Below are 21232 nucleotides of genomic sequence, written 5' to 3'. Positions count from 1 at the left end.
AATAAACCTATTTGTGTGTTTCCACATTGCATGTGTTCATTCATAGTCCATATTTACAGCGTGCTACAAATGAAAATGCCAAAAACTTTGACTTGAATGTCTTGTTTATTAATCAACTAATGGACAGTGTTTCAATTCAGTTCATGTAAGCGTTACACACACATTCCTCTTTTGAGCGTCTAGTGATTATGGCCTGCATGTCTTTCTGTTCTAAATCAGCTGTCAGCTTCTTAGCAGTTTAGACAAACATCAAATTCATAATGTAGACTACTTGGACAAAATAATGCTTAACAACTGTTCCATTACTGAGTGAACTGTTTTAGGGGTCGACTGTATGAGATATCGTTCTCCCGCTTGCTGCTGGGTGCAGGTGAAAGTAGGGCCACAGTTCTGTTCACATCGCTGACATTTGTCACAGGTAAATCTTGCAGGTATGCAACAACAAGTCTATGGTTGTCATAGCGACAAGCTGGACACTGGATTTACAGACACAATACAAACTGGAAGTCGTACAAATCGGAAGTCAGCGAAATAAAGTTATGCACAGAGCTTGCATACTTGTGGAAGGAGTGAAGTTAGGTAGTTGGTAGGGAAAAGCTCCATTTGGGAGAGAGCAGGAGACCAGTGCCACGTCCTGCCGGGGTGGATTTGTTGGATGGAGTAATCAGGTCTCAGTGAGAGCAAGGAAATCCAGAGGCTGCAGGGAGGACCTAGACCTAATGAGCCCTTCTTCAGCAACTCTAAATTAATGTAAAATGTCTTTTAAGTAAAATTATACCAAAGTGTTGAGTTGTTTCAACCAATTTATGGCATTAAGAAACAGTTTTCCATATCAGCTAGATTTATTGACAGTATTGTTGGGGAAATAATTCACATTCTGATTTGTTTGAATGTTAGAGGTTATTGTAATATACTGAAATAAAAGCAGTAAACATGTTTACTGCTTTTATTTCAGTATAATACAATGCACTTACAATAATTGTTCAGGACCTGATTTTCAATCTACTTTAAGTTTTAAATAAGCCATCTCTCCATTTACCTTAAGGTTTTTGTTAACACCCTTTGTGAAGTTGGCAAATATGAGACTCTGGTGTGGAATGTAGGTGGACAGAAAAGAGAAACACATCCATTAAAGCATCGGATCAGCAGTCATCAGTACAATATTTTTAACACCATTACCTATATTGTGGGTTGTAATCTCAAATGTATACCTTAACCTCTGTTTTTTTTGTTTGGAATTAAATAGACCTACAATACATGTGGTGTTAAAACAGATTGAATTAAAAAAGTAATTAGTTAAACATTCCATTACACTTTATGTTGATTTCCAAAACCTGGCTCTAAGTATTGAAGGCCTCTTCGAAAATAATTGGTCCAGCTCGTCATTAAAAGCACTTTTTATTTACACAGTAATATGTAGAAGTGATTTAACAGTAAGCTCGTGGGAAAGGGTCATGACAGAACAAACGCGTATTAAGACTAAAAAACAAGTTGAACTTTTCTCACATCACATTAATACGCCAATGCAAACACAAAAGAAAAATAAAACTAAAGACTGCATTGTTGAACTCAAATACACTGTTTGTCAATCATATTGGGAACATACAAACATCAGAATCAGTCCCTGAGGTGTTCTTTAACAAAACCCAGAGAGCACTTTAATTCACACTTTTATCCCAGAATAGATGTTTTAAAGGTATTTCCACTGAATAAAAATACATTTCAGTCAAACATTATAAAAACGCTAAAGAGCATCCACTGGCAGAAGGTGCACTCCAAAGGATCTGCCTGGAAAATCTATGAACACATACACCTGTTCCAGATGAACTCAGTATCTTCCTCACAGGCTCTGATCTGAGCTTTGATGACACAGGGTTGTCGTTGTTAAATTAAAATTAATACATTTAAATGTCATAATCTGGGAAAACAAAAAAACAAAAATTGGGGGAAGGCTACTTTTAGTGCAGCAGTATTCATTATTCACATACCCAGATTGCTCTTCCCTTGGCATACACAGTATACAGATGTGAGATCCCTCTAAAAGAACACATTCATCATTCCTACAATGTAACATCATCCAGGATTGCTGACAAACTGATGTTATTAACAACATCTCCCAGAGCCAACCTTTTTTCAATTTCTCTTTTCAAGAGCTGAAAAGTTTAACAATGATCATGAACTGACATGATAAAGAAAGAGTCAAAGCTCTGCAGAATAACCCTGGTGTAAGCAGATGATCATATTGGATGGAAATGACAAAGGAGATGTCACAGGTACAAATCAATATGAACCTAAAGCTTAAAACAAGTTCAACCTTTCAGGGAAAATGTTTTCCTTTTTTTTTTCTTTTTAAATGGTAGATATGGTGATGGTCTTCACTTCTTGAAAACAAGACATGGTTGTGAGCAAGAAGTCGGGGCAGGGGGTTGATTGTGCTTGACTGAGCCCTCAGCTGTCAATCATCTCTGAGAGTTCCTGCAGCAGGTCATCCTCTTCGATGCCAGGGTCCATGTCTCCCTCCAGATGGTCGTCGGTAAACTCGTTTATCAGCTCCTCAAAGTCATCCACGGCGGAGGTGGAGACGGCAGTGCTGGAGGTGGAGGTGGTGCGGGCTGCGCTCTGTCTCCGTGACTTTGGCTGTGTGGGGGACTTCAGGACTGGGCTGAAGATACAGAGAGGCCTGTTATTCATGTAATAACCAACAATGCTGCATTCATGTCATATGCGGGGAAAAAATAATCTAACAATTTTCAACGGGATTGTCAGTTAAAAATGGGCAAAGATACAGTATTTATAACTGAAATACATTACTGAATAGAAATGGACTTATTGTGTTATTTGGAAGAGTTGTCAAAAACGTTTGACATTTTGTTGCGTTACTGATGTATTTGTTAAATAAAATGCTCTGTAATGTAGCACACTGGACTGGTTGCTCTTAATCAGAATGTCACACCCCTCACTTTAGGAGAGATAAAATATTCACGTGAATACAAGTTGTAAATAAAGTTGTTATCACTCCTGACGCCTGCCCACAGACATTTGCTTGGTGAAGTCTTACACTACCAGTCTGACCTTTGGGGGACGGTACAGGCATCTCTGACAGCCTGTGGGGTCTCTTGGCTCTGTGTGAACACTGGGACAGTCTGGAGCTCCTCTGTCAGGGGGCTGCAGCCCGACCCTAAGTCTAGTAGGGTGCTGGGACTGCGGGGGACAGCAGCGCTCAGTTGAGCCTCTGCATTGGACTGAGGGGACTCCTGAAAATGGATCAAAAGTAACCATAGGTCATTACATGCACAAGGTTGTTTAGATTTCCCAACATACTGACATCACATAGTAACTGTAATTCTTTTCCCCTTAAACTTCAATAGCAAAGCCGAATAAAAGAAAAAGGACCAGATATACCAGAGACGATTATTAAGACCAACACTGTTAATGGGCATAGCAAATCACTTAGAAATGCACTAAGGACATGATGAGAAGAAATGCATAAATAAAATGCAAGTATTACAAATAACTTATATAAATACGTGAATAAAAAAGATGAATGCGAATAAAAATAAATGCGGAAATATATAGGAATACAAAAGCAAAAATGGAACATTCCAAATCAAATTCTTTAAGATACATTATGGCTATAGAAACTAGTCACTGGCAAAGCTTGTAAACCTACCTGTCTGTCTCTGCATGCCGTCTCCTGCCGGGGCCCCTCCTGCACTGCGGGGCCGCTGTTCAGGGGTTTAACAGCAGCAACAGCAGAGCGCTGCGCCCCCCTTCTCTTCTGGCCTGGTTTCAGCTGCACTGCAGGCTTCATGACAGACGGCTTCACATTCAGCTTTGGCCTCACTGAAAGGGAGAAAAAAGTTGAAATGATTAATATACATACTTCCAGTCACAGTGCTTTGTAGCCCTTTCCACCTGTGCAGAGGATCTGCCACACACATGTTCTTGTCTACGAACCCTGTTTGCGGTCCAGCTATTCCATGACCAAACCACCAGGTTCCTTAAATCCCATACGACAATTAAGCTGTCATGTCAGCTTAATTGTCATTCCACCGGGTGGAATTTTCATTCCACCGGGTCCGTCTGCGGCGTGTTATGCTGCGGTTTTGTTCCGACCTCCTCCAGCGTTTCAGAAGCGGAGCGTCTTGCGTGCCGGCTCGCAGTTTTTGTTGATTTGGGCATATTTCCTGGATAGGCTACTTTGTACAGACAAAGTTAATAATAATTGTAATATTCCAGTTATAAACGACATAAATCAAAGATGTGTTGCTGTATTTTAGTGGTAAAAAAATGCATTCATCATCATAATTATTATATACTTTACACAGTGCCTGTAAACCGGAGGAGAACGCTGGCATTTCTCCTCCTACTTGAAAGACTAGGAGGGATAGGGTCTGCAAAATTAGTTTATTTTTGGGGGATTGACTGGATGCTCTGACCGGTCCACTTCCTGCCCGGCGCTATGCAACGCCTTGCATCAAAAATATACCAGCCGCCTATTTCTAGCGGAGCCCAGCACCGAGACGCTTCTGGGACGCAACGCAGCGCGTCTGATGGAAACACACGCATTGACTAGAGTGGCCATGATCGAGGTGAACACTGCGGCGCAGATGTAACGCGGCGCAGAATACAATACAATACCCGGTAGAATACAGGGGTTAGGTGGGTTCCTGTTGTGGCAAACTTGATCTTCATATGAAGTAAAGTATAAATGTATTATTTTATTGTCATCCGTTTGGTATTTTCAAAGGCCTCAGAATCTTTCACACTTACGTGAGGTGACTGGTTGTCTGTGTGAGTTAAGCCGAGATGAAGATTTGGTAGTTATTCCTTACTCCTATCTGTCTGAACCAATGGTTACAAATACTAACGATGGGATCATACAACTGAATAAGCTTAAATAAATCAGATATTACTTTGATATGACTGAATCCAAGCTGTACCGAGACCTTCTCTGTGTGAAGTGTTATTATAATATTTAAGTAAGGATCACTGAGGCTCAACAAGCTCTGAAGCTCTAGGCTCAAGCAGAAACATGGCTGCAAAAGGAAGTATGCGTTACAGTTAAAGATAAAATACCTTTAGTGTTTGCAGTGTGTTCTGGGGATTTCTGATAATTGTTCAGTGTTATATCAGAAGTAGCACCCTGTGGAGCCGCTCTGGCCTGCCTGGCTAGCGGAAGTGAAGTGGGACTCCTTGTGTTTTTGTCTGGGACCTCCCTGGAGCTGCCGGGGCTCTGCGAGTCACACTTGGTCTCAGCTTGCAGTGGAGAAGAGCTCTTCTTCACAGGGCTTGAGGATGCAGTTGTAACGGCAGCAGGTCTTATACGAGGAGGCGAGCTGTTCAGAGGGGAAGCAGCCTTGGATTTGAGAGGGATCGGTTTACTAACAGGGAGCTTTTGGGTTGAAGGGGTAGAGTCAGGGCATGAAGAGCTTTGGTATGTGACAGTGACATTAGCAGGAACCTTCCTTTTCAAGGTTCCTTCAGTGGTTTGTTTCTGAGAAGGCTCTGCTTCAGCCAAGCCTTTGGCTTGCTCCTCCATTTCCTGCTTGCGAAGGCGCTTCTCCCGCATGATCTCCTCAAAGGTCTTGACCTTTAGATTGTTACTGGTGGCATCTCTGGCCTAGAGACAAACAGGAAATAACCGTCAGGTGGAGTTATCACAGAGTAACAAGCAACCATAGCCAATACTGCAGAATCTGCTACACACTGTACCTCAGGAGCAGCAGGGGGAGTTTTCACTGTCTCCTTGGTCACTTCATCACTCTTCTCTGTTGTTCCGTTGCCTGCTGAGTTCAACATAATATACATTTTAGAAATACAGAAATGTGCAAAACGAGCGATAGCAAATGTGTTAAACAGTTTACAGCAGTAGGTATGATCAACAGTTCTGCAAACATCCCTTCTGCTAAACGATAGATGTGGGTGCTTTCTCACTTTGCCGAGCCGGTTTCTTGATGCACGAGGCTAGGCGAGGCTTTTTAGCATCATTCTCTTCAGAATCAGAGCTCTTCTTGTTCTCAGCCTCCAGGGACTGCTGAGCTGGACTCCTGCCTGCCTTCTCCATGCGGATCTCCTCCAGAGTCTTCACTCCAAGCTCCCCCAGGTTTGCTGCCTCAGGACTAGCAGCCACAGTGTCAGACGGTCCCTGGCTCTTGCCTGCAGCTTTCTCTACACTGAGCCTGGCCTTCTTGAGGGTGGGGCTTTGATCCTGTTCCTCCTGCCTTTTCTTCTTTGCATGCAGGATCTCAGAGAAGGTTTTGATGTGGCTAATGGGATCCTTTTTGATGGTGATAGTTCGCTTAGCACTCTTGGTCGGTTTGGGTATGTCGGTTTCAGGATCGGCTTTACGGCTCTGGGACGGAGATTTTCCTGCCTTCTCCTGTCTGATTTCCTCCAGAGTTTTGATGCGGATCTGCTCAGAAGCTTTCCTTGACTCCACGTTGGTCTCAGCTATAGGGACGGTTAGAGGACAATGAAAACTATGTATTCATCAATATTCATAATTCAATCCTTTCCAAACTAAATGATAAACAGTTGTAGCTTTATATATTTGTCCGACTTCTTACCTGGTTTGGTGGGTGAAACAGACCCGGGCAATCCAAGTCTGTCCTTAATTGGCTTCAAAGCTGTACAAGCAGAAGAAATTAAATGTTGTAATAGATACATTTTTCATTCTGTTTGTACAAACATATTAGTCACATTAGTGCTCTGCACAAAGATAAATCATCAGCATGATTTGGGGTCAAATGTTACAGGTGGTGTTTTAGGTTATACCTACTTTTTGATGTGACCTGAACACTAACCTTTTTGAGGGGGCATTAATGGCTCTTCCTCATCCACACTTCTTCCCAGACGCCCAGCCAGACCTCTTCTCAGTGGAACACCATCTCCATTGTTCATATCTACAGCAAGAACAAGTCATGAGCTGCTAATCTTTGAAAACTACTATTATGAGCATGGGCACTTCATCTGTTGAGGTGTTTAACAAGAGGGCATCTACCGCTGTTGGGCATCTTCTTCCCAAGCCTTTCAGCCACACTACCTCTGGGTCCCCCAGTTTCTTGAAAGAGAAGTGGGCCTAAAAGAGAGGGACCATGTGCTGTTTAAAACAAAGTGATATTGACTTTACTTCCAGTTAGAACTCGAAAGTAGCCGTTATTATTCTGTTATTATACCAATGTTACAGAGCCAAGTACGATTTTGCTTATAGCAATCATGAGCAATATATTTGGAGTGTAAATAGTCAAAAAAAATCCTGTGCCTATTATGTCTAATTTATCACTCAATATCAATATTAGTTGTTTTGTCCAACAAATACAATAATACTAAACATTCAAAATAGCCTCAAAGTTTTCGGGATTGTGTTATTTTTACCACAACCCCTGGCACTGATTTTTCTTAAAAACTGATCATACATAAAAAGGTTTATGCCATTAGTGTTTTTGTGATCAAATTCATAATAATTTCACAAAATTCACATTTGACCATATCTTCAGAGCCAAATATAAAATGCGTAAATCTGGAAGCAGGAATGATGCAGAGTTGGACATCCTAACACCTGAAATTCTGACAATGTTTACCATCTCCAGTCTCAAAGAGGGCTGGTCGGAAGAATGACTGGATGTTTTCTTTCTCTCCGTTGGATGAAGTATCAGCCCTCTGGATGGGGTAACCAGTTCTCTTCATGCTGGCCTTCAAGGCCTTCCTAAGCCGAATCTCCTCCAAGGTGCTCACTCCAAAGTTCAGTGAGTCTAGGGTGAGGATAACATTACACCGTAAAATCATAGTCATTCCTTAAAGAGCAACTTCCAGGTTAAAGAAACCTGTGAATAAATGTGTAGGAAAATGATGAATACACTAGATTTTCAAAAAAATATACAGAAATATACACTACAGTGACATCTGGCGTCGTTTTTGTAAGAAATGTTCACTTCCGCATAAAAAAGCCTCGGCACGTGAGACATAACACATACGCGTGTGATGTAACACGGGGGACACAAGGGGGAGAGCGGCCGGTGTAACGTATTAATAAACATGGATCCCAATGCTAGTTTCGACACAGAAGACACAGAAGAAGTTGAACATGAATATTCAAATGCATATGACGGACCACAACCTTATAATTATGAGCCTGCTAGGCGTCCAAGAGACTTGGAGCAGCTAAGGATTAGAAGAAATAACGGCCATCGGAGAGAAATTGAGCTGTGGTGTGAGGAGAACCAGTGGAGAACTGGGCAGCTATCTTGGTGAGTGACCGGCGTTAGCTACAGAATGTTAGCTAACGTCACATCACAACATTGTAAAGTTAGCTATCATATATCAGGCTATAACTAAAGTAGCATTGATAATATAGTAACGTTACTGGCAGGACTGTTGATACTGATCCATCACAGAAACTAATGCGCAAGTATCAGCCGTATCTCGCGTTACCTAATGCAACTCCACACTACGGTGCTTTGTACCGGAGGAGAGACGCGAGATACGGCTGATACTTGATGATCTGGCGGAGAAAGGTTGTGGAGCCTCCGTTGATATGTCGTTGTAAATGGCTTGATGGAAAGCAGGTGTGTAGTCGGGGAGGGTGCACAGCTGATTGCAGCAGGTGAGTGGAGGTTGAGCCGGGAGGCAGGAGTGACAGCCTTCACGCACACACAAACAACACAGACGGGGGGAAACAAACAAACACAAAGGAGACGGCTGGAGCAGTACAGCCACCACAGCGTTACCTAATGCAACTCCACACTATGTCTTACGGTGCTGTGTTCCGGAGGGGAGAGAGAGAGAGCAGCGAAGGGGGGGGGGGAGAGAGATGTAATACGGTTTCCTGATAAAGCTGTGGAGAGTATGTGCTGCAGGGAGGTGGATGCACAACGCACCCAGGAACGACACAATACTGCACCATGATTACAAATGGTGAAATACAATGTAAAACTAGGCCTGTCACGATAAATAATTTTGTTGGACGATAAATGTTCCTGGAAATTATTGCGATAAACGATAATATTGTCGGCACCATTGTAAGACCATTTTAGACCACTGACATACTGATAATATATCATAATAATTCTAGTACATCCTTTCAAACAGAACTTTTTATTGAACATTCAACATTGCAAATGAAATGTGAAATAATATTAAAATATATAAATGATATATAATAAATAAAACAAATTAATTAAATTAATTAAATCACACACAACCAAAACAATAAATTAAATAGACTCAGGCTGGAAAACAGAGCTCTCAATCCATCTATCTATCCATCTCTATATAGATGGATAGATACATATATATAAATATATATATAAATAAATCAATATGAGCACACATTGCAAGCAAGCAAAAAAAATCTCCTTAAAACAACAGTCATGTGTACAGTCCACTGTCCATACAAAGGCCCAGATGCCTCAACAGGCCATATCCAAATCTGTTTTCGAAGTTTTCGAGCAAGGAACACCAACATGTTTGCATTGCCGGGCAAATGCATCTTTGATTGTAAACTGTCGGGAAGTTTGGGGCTCTCCATCTCCAGCTGCCGTGTTTGCTACCAGCTGGGAAAACGGAATAGAGTGGTTGTGTTTTAGGTGTAGTTTAAAATGCGTGGTATTGCCTGCTTTTGTCGCTACCTTTTTTAAAGAAATGCGACACACCGCCCGGCTCATTCAAGTCCGTAGGTTGGCCTCGTTGATTTGTCTTGAATCCAAAATACTGCCACACCAGAGAATCGAGATGTGTAGGTTTTGTAACCAATTCCATTTCACTTTAAATTCCCCGCAAGTAAGTAACACGTTGTCTCCCGCTTGTCGCTATATTATTAATTTGGCTGCTACGCTGCTGTACGTGCACAAAGAGTGTACTGACCTGGCTGTGTGTCAGCCCCGCCCCTCACAGCGCGCATGGACGGCAGCCACAGCTCGTCTGGCAGCCACAGCGCTCCTAGCTAAAATGCTGGTCACATCTTTATGTAAACAAACACGCATGTAAACGGCAATTTATCGAGCTCAGAAAAGTTATCGAGTCCATTTTTATTTATCGTATGATAAGTCAATTTATCGATTATCGCGACAGGCCTATGTAAAACTACCGAAAAATACCAGCTCACTAAAACACAACCGCTCAACTCAACGCAACTCTACTATACCCGCGGTCAGAGAGCGGAGATGTGTCCCCTGTGTGATGTAATATGACGCGTTTGACGTATGACCTTAAAAAAAAGCAGTTTATAAGAGCAGAGCTCAAAATGGCTCCTTTCCCTCTGAATTCCTGCCCTTGTGTCTCGTAAAACATATCAAATCCTGCATTCACTTTTTTAATTGTAATTTTCAAGCAAGTTTAAGCATAAATGTAGAAAAAATAAAAACCTGCAAGATGCTCTTTAAAGGTTCCGTGATTATGTGTTACAATGGCGTTTGTTAGCAACCAGAAAATGACGCCAGTAATGACAAACAGGTGAGAATGCTGCGCGGGGTCTGGGTGCCGTGTTGGCGGGACGTTGCGAGGCTCGCTGCTCCGCTCGAGGAGCGGACAGTGTGAGCTGGATTACTGGTGTCGTTTCCTGGTTGCTGTGTTGGGTCTGCGAGACAGCGAGACACCGAGGAACTCAGCCTGAGCACACACACGTGAGTGTGTGGCGAACTGAGTGGAAATCCACAGAGCTGTGGCTGAGAAAAAAAGATAAGGTGTGTGCCGGCGAAACTCCACAGAGTAGCACGGCTGAGAAAAGATAAGGCTGAGTGAGTGAGTGAGTGAGTGAGTGAGTGAGTGAGTGAGTGAGTGAGTGTGTGTGTGAGGAGCTCCACAGATTGGTTCATTTGGACCTGGGTATGGTTACGTCACCATACTCGGGAAGAAAAAAAGGGAAAAAGAAAATCTCCAACGAGGCGTTCTGGGGCAGCATAGACAGGTCTTTTCTGTGTTAGAGTTTTACTCGCTACAGGGTGTACTTTCAGGGTTTGTAGACCGTTTACATGCAGAAGCTACAGAACACACAAGGGGACGGGTAATAACCGGAAAAGCATGACATGGGCCCTTTACATTCCACACAGATTATGATGTAGCACAGCCTTGTTAACCAATAATGATTCCAAATGTGGTGTGTCAGTCTCACCTGACTTGGATAGTTTTCTAGGAGAGAGTCCAACCCTTCCATCTTCTCCCTCCTCTGAGTACTGGTCTGGAAAAGTAAAGACATGTGATTGATAACGACTGTAGGATATACCCTGTCCCAGAAGGAGGAAAAGAAAAGGGACGAAAAAGCAATTTTGAGATAAAATCAACCTCACCATCTTCATCCTCGTCATCATCTGCTGGATTAATTACCACTGGTGGGTGTGTGGGGCTTGGTACTGGCTCCTGAGTTTCTGTCTTGATCACGCCTCTGAGCTGGGGATTGGCTGCAGTGGGGAGGGGGGCAATTGGCGGGGGAGCTGGTTCCTCATTTGGCTGTTCTTCGGCTTTGCTGAGACCTGAGAGAATCAGTTATTATTCATTTTTTCAGTTGAATGTAAAATTGTCTTAAACCACCCATTTTTATTAAAATGGTGCGTTCACAGCAGACAAGATGCGAATCCTTACAATCACTCAAACAAGACACGCTGGCAAGCGATGTTATCTCTATGCAGTGTTTCCCACAGAATTTGATTCTATTTGTGGGGGCATCGCAACGCACCCCCCCCCCCCCAACGTTCTTGTTGCTCTGTTGCATTGTTAATGAGTGAAACACACCGCCAGAGTTGAGGATCTGTGGGGTTTATTCTCCCAAAATATAATTTACAATTTAGGCATTTAGCAGACGCCTTATTCCAAAGCGACTCGGAGTAACCGAGGGCTAAGTGCGTTGCTCAAGGGCACACTAGTAGTGGTGTTCCAGGCAGGATTTGAACTCGCAACCTTCCGATCATCAGCCCACCTCACTATCCATTAGACCACCACCACCACCAAAAAAAAAAAAAGAATAAAAAAAAAAGAGAGAATAATAATAATTTTCTTTTTTTTTATGAGATCCATTTGTGGCGAACGATATTTAATTGTAGCGGCCCCCCACAAATAAATCAATGTATGGGAAACACTGCTATGTAGATACCAACTACAATAATCAAATATTTTGTTGTGATTTAATTGAAATACTCAAAATCCACGGGCGCTGTACAATAGCTGCCCACTGCTCCTTGTACTAGGATGGGTTAAATGCAGAGGTCCAATTTCCCTGTGTGCATGTATTCGTGACCATTAAAGAGGGTTTCATCCCCCAATTCTACCTAAAATGATAACGAGATAACTGATACCGTTAGTAAAAACCACAAATTAATGCTTTGGCGAGTGTGCTCACAAAAAGGCATAAAATGTTGTTTTCTGAATGGAGATCGGATGGATCAGGCTTAGCCAACATAAAGCTGCTCAGTCCACACTCACAACAACGTCATACAGACATCACTAAAGCAGCGACTGTATTCGCCATGCAATAGACATTCAGTGGTATTTACATTTAGAACTTTTCTCCTGTTTCTGAACAGAAATGATGAACTGTGATGTTTGTGGGCCGTCTCCCAGAGCCAAAGGCTGCTGTTTTGGTTTTCTGATTCAACAGCGTTAGTGATGTCTGGCTGATATTCTCAACGCCTCATCGCATCCGGTGTGAACGCATCTTTGGTGTGTTTGATAAAGAAAAGTAAACTTACTTTTGTCCGGAGGGACAAACATGCCCTCGATGTAGCGCGGCCTGTCATGGAAGAAGGCACAGTGTGGCTTCTGGCAGCCGGCTGACTGGCTCTCCCAATAACAAGGTATCTCCTTCCGGTTTTTCTGTTTCAATTAAAAAGGTTAGCAACATGTTGATTAAATCACATCTCAATCAGAGGCATGTCCATAATGTTGCCATTATTATATTTGCATTATATAATTGTGTGTTTGTTCTTCCTTTGTAGAGTGGCAGTACTACAGCTAGCCAGCTTATCCAAAGTAATTATTTTTAAGCTTCGATCTAGAGCCACCTATTTAGCAATAGTAAACGTTAGCTAGCTATTTTGTTTCTTATAGCAAAATATGGTATAGTGATTAAACAGAGAAGATTAAAAGTGTGTGGCCTTTAACTTTGGCCTGCAAAGGTGTGGTTATTACCCTGATGTGTAGGAGGAAGAGCCATATTACATAAGCCTCATCTTCAAGGCACACCTTCAGATGTAATGCAGGTTTTAGAAATGTACAGTACAGTGATGTTCTAGTACAGTGAAGAAAGGAGCTTCACATGGTTTTACTGCACTCAAAATCACATGAAGCTTACCAACAAAATGCTAACATTTGTTTATTTTTTATTAAAATAATGATTAATGCAGGTTAATAGTAATGCAGATATTTAATGGACCTTGTTCATTGTAATACTGCATACTGACAAGCGTGTTGTGTGATGACTTCACAGTTCACTTAGTGTTCAGGTAAACTCAGGTTTACATGGAGACCATTGGACTATTTCCACTACAGCGCGGTTTAAAGGTGCCGTGCCCGGCCCGTTTTTGGTTGCGTTTCCACTAGGCGTAGTTCAGGCTAGCGGATACTTTTTAACAGTTTTTCTGGCTCTCCAAAATCGAGGTTCTTTCCGGGCCAACAACCAGGCTGAGTCGGGATGAGTATGCTAAACTAGTGAGAGAATCGCTGGCAACTACAACAAAAAGTCGCTTTGGATAAAAGCGTCAGCTAAATGCAATGTAATGTAATGTAATGTAAAAATGAACATATTTGACCGTGATTTAATTGTAATACACGTTTCAAAATGATGCCGAAGTAACAACATACTGATACCGGTTAGTAAAAACCATGAATTAAGGCTTTGACAAGTCTGCTGACAGACGGGAGGCGAAAAACCTTTAAAAATGCGTGTTTTCTGAATGCAGATCGGCTAAGCTAACGCAGTATATGCTCCAACCGTCCACACTCACAACAACGGCCTACAGACATAAATAAAGCAGCGATTGTATTCGCCATGACACAGACAATATGTGGTTTGTACTTGTTTAACTGTTGTTTAGTTTCTGAACAGATATTAGGAGCTGTGAGCTCTGAGTGCTAAGAGCTAACGGCTGATGTTGGTTTTGTGTTTCGCATTGAAGATGACGTCACGGCTCCGCCTACACTGCGTTACAACTACCCCAGTTCCTAAACTGTAATGGAAACGCAGCATAAAGTGAGCCTGGCCTTACAAGGCCTAACAAGGCCTAGCCGTACCGTACTAAGCCGAGCGAGGCCCTGCAGTGGAAAAGCGCCATAATTTGACCCTTTTTTGAAGGCAAGTCAAAGGCCAATGAGCCTAGAGAGGGCAAACCTTGAAGGAGACATTACTGAGCCTTCTGAATTATAAAACAATGTTTTTAAATGTTTCTTACTGTGATCTCCATGTGGCGAAACTTGCAGACGGTACGGAAACAGCGTCCCTCCTGCCAGAGGTTGCAGACAATCTCACTGCCCATAGCTGCCTCACAGTGTCTGAATGGGCAGCTGTCTCCCTGGATGATACATGAAACACAGTAAGACCCTACTCTTTTTTTTCTGGTTATCAGGCTATGTGTGAAAATGTGAGCTTTGTGCACAAACGTTGCTCACTTTAGTGCAGGTGGAATAGTAAAAGAAGTAGCAGTCATCTCCATGGTTGGTCATAGTAATGCGGGGACGCCTCGGGTGGTGGAGGTGATAAACCCAGCAGCTGATTCTCTTCAGGGCCAACAAGAAGAAGCACAGAAACCAATTAAAAACAGAGATCCTATCCTACTACATTTCATCCATTTACTAACCGTTTTATATTGAGTCTATACATGGCAGAATTCTTCATATTACAAAATAAAATAAATCTAGTAAGCATACCAACTAACAGTTCCTGATTGGACCTTATTCAAATATCCTAACCGCACAAACATTTCAGGTTTAACACAACCAAATGGGTTTTCTTGTGGTTATCTGATAGGAAAAAAGTGTGACCTATTGTAGTGTTTTCAATGCAAAGTCCTGCGTTATTACATGATGTGAAAAATGGAGGCTCCTTTTAAAAAGACATTGCTTACCTTAGCAATGTCTTTTTAAAAAGGAGCCGTGTACTTTCATTTAATTATATTACAAATAATGATTTATAATAACACATAGCATACAATTGGTAAACTATTAAGAAATATGCTTTCTTCTCTGACAACTACTAGACTGCATATGTGGTGAAGCAAACATTATGCTAAAATAATTTAAATCAAAATACATTTATCAGATGACTTTAGGTGGAGTGAGACATTTGAATTAAGCTCACCAGTAACACATCTTTCTTATATTCCTATACCATCTGTACTTACAAGCCAATTGTGATGTTACTATAATTACCTGAGGTGGCTGAGAAGTTGTATCCCTCACTGCTGGTGGGGTGTCTCCTTGGTGGTATGGAGTCCTGAAGGAACACTTGATCCGTGAGATAATAGGAAAAGAGGGGTGGCTCGTCCAGAGACACTTGTCTTCCTACGACATCCCTTTTCTGAGACTCTGAGAAATCTTTATCCCGCAAGACTGCTAAGCATAACTGAAGGTGGATGCAATAGAGTCCTTTGGGAACTTTTTTTTATTCTTTTTTATTAATTGGTGCAACTAATAAAATAAAGAAATAGGGGGGCATAAACTGCCAGAAAACAAAAAAATGGATCTCCAAAAATGCTTAGCAAAAAGGGTGTGGATGGCAGGTGGAAAAACAATCCTCAGCTTCTTCTTGGGAGTTGTTGACATTTGGGTGATGGTAATAGAAGAAAAATTTACAGGATATTCAAGCCGTTAGAGATTTTCAACCAAAGCTGAAGAGAAAAAAAAATCTTCTGCCAACGAATTTTCATGGGGGGAATGCTATCCATATCCAGGGATTCCAGCAAAGAGCCAAGAGGGTGGATTTAAACCTAAAAAATGAATCAAAAACACTCCCCCAGGGAACTGAAACAAAGTGTTATTAAGAGACAGATAGTTCTTCACAAATACAAAGGTGACAGTTGGACATTTCTGCAAGGAGTGAGACACAATACAATCAATAATGACTGCAGATGAGTTTAGTTTTAACAAGAGTCCAGGTCAGACTCTATTTGACTAGATTATTAACCCATGTTTATATATTTCAAGTATCGAATTCAGAATAAAGAACAACTGAATCTGCCCTTTTCGAGAGTCCAGGCCTGGATTGTTTATTTTCACCGGACATGTACTCAGTTCGATACTGATAAACCTGAACAACAACTCTGGCTTCCATCTTAAGGAAGAAAAAAAACTGTAGCGAAGCTAAATAGTACTTATACGCGATATGACGCGATAAACAAAAAATAATTTACAAAGTTACTGACTCAAAATATTATTAAACCAAATAACGGGATTTCTCCTGTAGCCCCAGATTAAAAGGTCGTGAGTTTAACGTTACAAGTAAAGATATCTGAGACCACTAACGTGACCAAGAACAGAGAGTTCAAAGTATTTAAAGTGAAAGCTTTAAAAAAACAAAACAGTCAAGACAACAATCAGATACTTACTGTTTATAAATTTTAAAAGCAGCTCAGTTAGCTGGAGCGAACTACGAACGATTCCCAGCAGAGAAGGAAAGCAATAACGTTACTGTATGAAGGGCAACAAAGACTAATGTTAGATAAAATAGTGGAGTACATATGACAATGGATTTTATGTCTTCTGTTTAACACCCGCCTTTGCACCTCTTATATTGTGTTTGTGTTTTTATTTCAATTATATTTTTAGCTTATGCTACATAGCAGAGGCCTACCAAAACCAACAATATCTCGCGACCTTATCGTTAGTGGTGTGTTAGCCTTTGCTAGCTAGTCGTTGTCGGCTTGTTTGTGCCGTGGTATTAACTTTTATATTACAACACTGAAGTTGAATGAATATCGAAAGAAATGATGTGGTGTCAATTACCAGTTTCAGGTTTAAAAATATATTTAAAAAAAAGTTGTGTAATGTAGGAAGAAGACCCGTCCCGGTTCGATGCCTAACGACGCCGCACTTTAGACCACAGTAAAATGGCGGCAGCAGGGAACGCAAGAGGGAGGTCCTCCTAGACCATAGAGGGGAGGGCATAGGAACACAGCATGGGAAGGGTGGTCCAAACTTCTTCCTTCTTATTTTGGATTCGGTAGACTAGACGCTGCAATGGCTGTTGCCCTCTAACGTTACAGTTCGTTAAATTGTAATTTTGACAGTTATTTATAAAAGAGTAAAAAAAGTGGCCACTGCTTCCAGGTCTCACAGCATGCACTGCACTGCAGTACAGCTGTCTATCTTTCAACACTTTTGTATGGCTGGTTTGATGTAGATCAGGGTTACTCAAATACAAATCTTAAAGGCCAAAAAAAAAAAATTCAATAAGAGAAAAGTCAGTTTATTATGGTCATTCAAACTGTTAAACAATTGCAACAAGATTCTTAACACGAGGTTGCAAAAACTAAAATAATCTGTATGCAACAGTTTTCATTGTTGTTGTGTCTGTGCTTGATCCGTCAGAGTCGCAGTGTAAGAGCTGCACAGTTATGAATAAAGGCAGCTGCACCCTATTTCATTCAGCATTCCCATTATTGCTTTATAAATGTCTTGCCCCCTTGTGTGTCCACTGAGGTTCGTCAGGCCCAACACATCTTCAACAAACTCCCCCTTTGCCTCATCATAAAATCTCACAAACACCAGCAACTGAGCATTGTCAGTGGTGTCAGTGGACTCATCCACAGCTAAGGAAATGCACTGTTGATTTTTATTCCATCACAAAGCTGATTAATCAAATCAACAGCCAGTATTAATGTTCTTCTGGTTGCTGTGGAATCTGAGAGGGGGATTTGCTTGATTTTACCTGTTATTTCCTCTTTTTGTTTGCCTTCACATGGTCTCCATCACTTCAGTCATGCATTATTTTATACTCAGTTATTATCCAGTGGAATGACCTTACCTACTGGCCTAGTTAAATTACATTACATTACATTGCATTTAGCTGACGCTTTTATCCAAAGCGACTTACAATAAGTGCATTCAACCAGGAAGATACAACCTTGAAGAAAACAGAATCATATAAGTACATCAGGTTTCATAGAGCCAAACATTTCAAGTGCTACTCAACTGGCTTTAGATAAGCCAGCCCTGTATTAGTATATAAGTGCTTTGTTAGTAATCAGTCAGTCGATCGAAGTGGAGTCTGAAGAGATGATTTTTCAGTCTGCGCCGGAAGATGTGTAAGCTTTCTGCTGTCCTGATTTCAATGGGGAGCTCATTCCACCATTTTGGAGCCAGGATAGCAAACCCACGAGTTTTTGCTGATGGGAACTTGGGTCCCCCTCGCAGTGTGGGTGCAGCGAGCTGTTTGGCTGATGCAGAGCGGAGTGCACGTGCTGGGGTGTACGGTTTAACCATGTCCTGGATGTAGGAAGGGCCAGATACATTCGCAGCATGGTACGCAAGTACCAGTGTCTTGAAGTGGATTCTAGCAGTTACTGGAAGCCAGTGAAGGGAGCGGAGGAGCGGCGTGGTGTGGGAGAATTTTGGAAGGTTGAAGACCAGACGAGCCGCTGCATTCTGGATGAGCTGCAGAGGTCGGATGGCACATGCAGGCAGACCAGCCAGGAGGGAGTTGCAGTAGTCTAGGCGTGAGATGACGAGAGCCTAGACCAGAACCTGCATTGTTTTCTGGGTCAGCTGGGGACGTATCCTCCTGATGTTGTAAAGCGTGTATCTGCAGCAGCGGGTTGTAGCAGCAATGTTTGCAGTGAAGGACAGTTTGTTATCTAGGATCACACCCAGATTCCTTGCAGTCTGAGTCGGGGAAACAACAGAGGTGCTGATGTTGATTGTTAGGTCAAGAGTGGGACAATCTTTTCCCGGAAGGAAAAGCAGTTCAGTCTTGTCAAGGTTGAGCTTGAGGTGATGAACAGACATCTACCGAGAGATGTCTGCTAGGCAAGCAGAGATGCGTGCGACGACCTGGGTCTCTGAGCGGGGAAAGGACAGAATTAGTTGGGTGTCGCCAGCGTAGCAGTGGTATGAAAAACCATGCGGGCTAATGACAGACCCGAGCGAGTTTGTGTACAAGGAGAAGAGGAGGGGACCAAGAACAGAGCCCTGAAGGACCCCTGTAGTTAATTGACGAGGGTCGGACTCGGACCCTCTCCAAGGAACCCTGTAGGTGCGGTCTTTGAGGTATGAGGTGAGTAGGGAAAGTGCAGAGCCTGAAACTCCAAGTTCTTGGAGAGTGCGAAGGAGGATCTGATGGTTCACCGTGTCGAATCTAGCAGACAGGTCCAGAAGGATGATGACAGAGGAGAGGGAGGCTGCTTTAGCAGTGTGCAGTTCCTCAGTGACAGCAAGGAGGGCAGTTTCTGTTGAGTGACCTGCCTTGAAACCAGACTGGTGCGGATCCAGAAGGTTGTTCTGATGGAGATAACAGGAGAGTTGTTTAAAGACAGCGCGTTCAAATGTTTTAGACAGGAACGGGAGGAGAGAGACAGGCCTGTAGTTTATAACATCAGACGGGTTGAGAGTGGGTTTCTTTAGGAGAGGGTTTACTCTTGCCTCCTTGAGACTGTTTGGAAAGCGACCAGAAGTTAGAGAAATGTTGATGAAATGGGTGAGAAACGGTAGAATATCAGGAGCGATAGTCTGAAGGAGGTTTGAGGGGATAGGGTTCAGAGGACAGGTGGTAGGACGGGCAGAGGTAATGAGGGTAAGAACCTCACTTGGAGAGAGAGGGGAGAAGGAGATCAGTGTGTGGGTGAAAGGTGGGTCTGGCTACCCAGCGGTGAGTAAAGGTGAGTCAGAAAAAGAAGAGCGAATATCATCAACCTTTTTTTCAAAGTGGTTAACAAAGTCGCTTGACAGAAGGGGGGAGGGGCTTTGGGAGGGTCCAAGAGGGTGGAGAAGATAGAAAATAGTTTTTTGGGATTGGAATAGGAAGATTGGATCTTATCTTGAAAGAAATTGCTTTTTGCCTGAGAGATGGAAGCAGAGAAAGAGGAGAGGAGAGCCTGATAGGTTAGGAGATCGTCATGGTGTTTGGATTTCCACCATTTCCGCTCTGCTGCCCTAAGGATGGTTCTATTAGCACGCAGTGCGTCATTTAGCCAGGGAGCAGGAGGGGACTGATGAGCCTGCCGAGATGTGAGAGGACAGAGAGAGTCAAGAGAGGATGAGAGAGTAGAGAGGAGAGTTTCTGCAGCAGAGTTTGGAGGCAGGAGTTGGAACGAATCAGAGGAAGGGAGGGCTGAGAGCACCGATGAGGCAAAGGTAGAGGGGGAGAGGGAACGAAGGTTGCGGCGGACAGGTGCAGAATTAGAAGAGATTAGTTCGTTATGTTTGGAAAGGGGTAGAGAGAATGAAATGAAGAAGTGATCGGATGTGTGAAGCGGGTTTACAGAGAGGTTAGAAGTAGTGCAGTTCCTTGAGAATATGAGATCAAGGACATTGCCAGCGTTATGAGTTGGTGGGGATGGAGACAGTGAGAAAGCAAAGGTGGTTAAAAGAGATGTTAGTTCAGATATCTTCCCTGTCTGGAGGTTGAAATCTCCGAGAAGTACAGCGGGAGGGCCAGTTTCAGGGATGTGTGAGAGGAGATTATCTAACTCCTCCAAGAAGTCCCCAAGGTGCCTGGTGGACGGTAGAGAACAACAATGGTTAATTGTATAGGATGGGTTACTGTGACGGCAGGGAATTCAAAGGTGGAAGGAGTGAAGTTAGGTAGCTTGAAGAGGGAAAAGCTCCAGTTGGGAGAGAGCAGGAGACCAGTGCCACCTGAGCCACCTCCTCTGCCAGAGGGTCTGGGTGTATGGGAGAAGGAATATGCTGTGGAGAGAGCTGCTGGGGTGGATGTGTTGGATGGAGTAATCCAGGTCTCTGTGAGAGCAAGGAAATCCAGAGACTGCAGGGAAGCGTATAGCCAGAGATGAAGTCAGCCTCAGGAACAGCTGACTGGCAGTTCCACAGGCCCCCTGAAACGAGATGTTGGATCTCAGTGGAGCATGTGGGATAGACAAGAGCAGGCTGGTTAAATCGATTAGGAGATACACGGGCCAGTGATAATTGCGAGAGGACACATGAACAGGAATGGAGAAAATACACATGATTATAGCATGAGGGTGTAGAGAACCAAAGAGAATTGAATAAAACAAGAGAAAACACCAGCGATACTTAGCTCAATCAAAGTAGGATTTTCCTCCTCTTTGCCTCCCTCGTGACAAATCAAGTGTTA

General features: G+C 42.7%; 1 protein-coding gene across 6 annotated transcripts; it reads right to left on the bottom strand.

The window, feature by feature from the left end:
• Positions 1-1379: 1379 nt before the first annotated feature.
• Positions 1380-17085, bottom strand: zc3h11a (zinc finger CCCH-type containing 11A). Of its 6 annotated transcripts, none has more exons than XM_079683676.1 (18): positions 16927-17085; positions 16530-16611; positions 15355-15945; positions 14596-14703; positions 14379-14498; positions 12681-12804; positions 11286-11468; positions 11111-11176; positions 7584-7754; positions 7004-7081; positions 6807-6905; positions 6570-6629; positions 5938-6453; positions 5716-5789; positions 5080-5623; positions 3671-3843; positions 3073-3254; positions 1380-2662 (listed from the first exon to the last, which is right to left on the bottom strand). In XM_079683676.1, exons 4-18 carry the CDS (start codon positions 14647-14649, stop codon positions 2449-2451), a joined length of 2658 nt encoding a protein of 885 aa, XP_079539802.1. In that variant the 5' UTR covers positions 14650-14703; positions 15355-15945; positions 16530-16611; positions 16927-17085; the 3' UTR covers positions 1380-2448. The 6 variants fall into 6 exon arrangements, with proteins under 6 accessions (XP_079539802.1, XP_079539804.1, XP_079539803.1 ...); XM_079683678.1 differs by having other exon boundaries at positions 15355-15418; XM_079683677.1 differs by having other exon boundaries at positions 15355-15418; positions 16530-17081.
• Between the last annotated feature and the right edge of the window lie 4147 nt (positions 17086-21232).

The sequence above is a fragment of the Notothenia rossii genome, assembly GCF_949606895.1.
Source record: "Notothenia rossii genome assembly, chromosome: 5".
In the NCBI taxonomy this organism is placed as follows: domain Eukaryota; kingdom Metazoa; phylum Chordata; class Actinopteri; order Perciformes; family Nototheniidae; genus Notothenia; species Notothenia rossii.
Note: the sequence above shows the minus strand (reverse complement) of the source record. Positions and strands in the feature narration are given on the sequence as shown.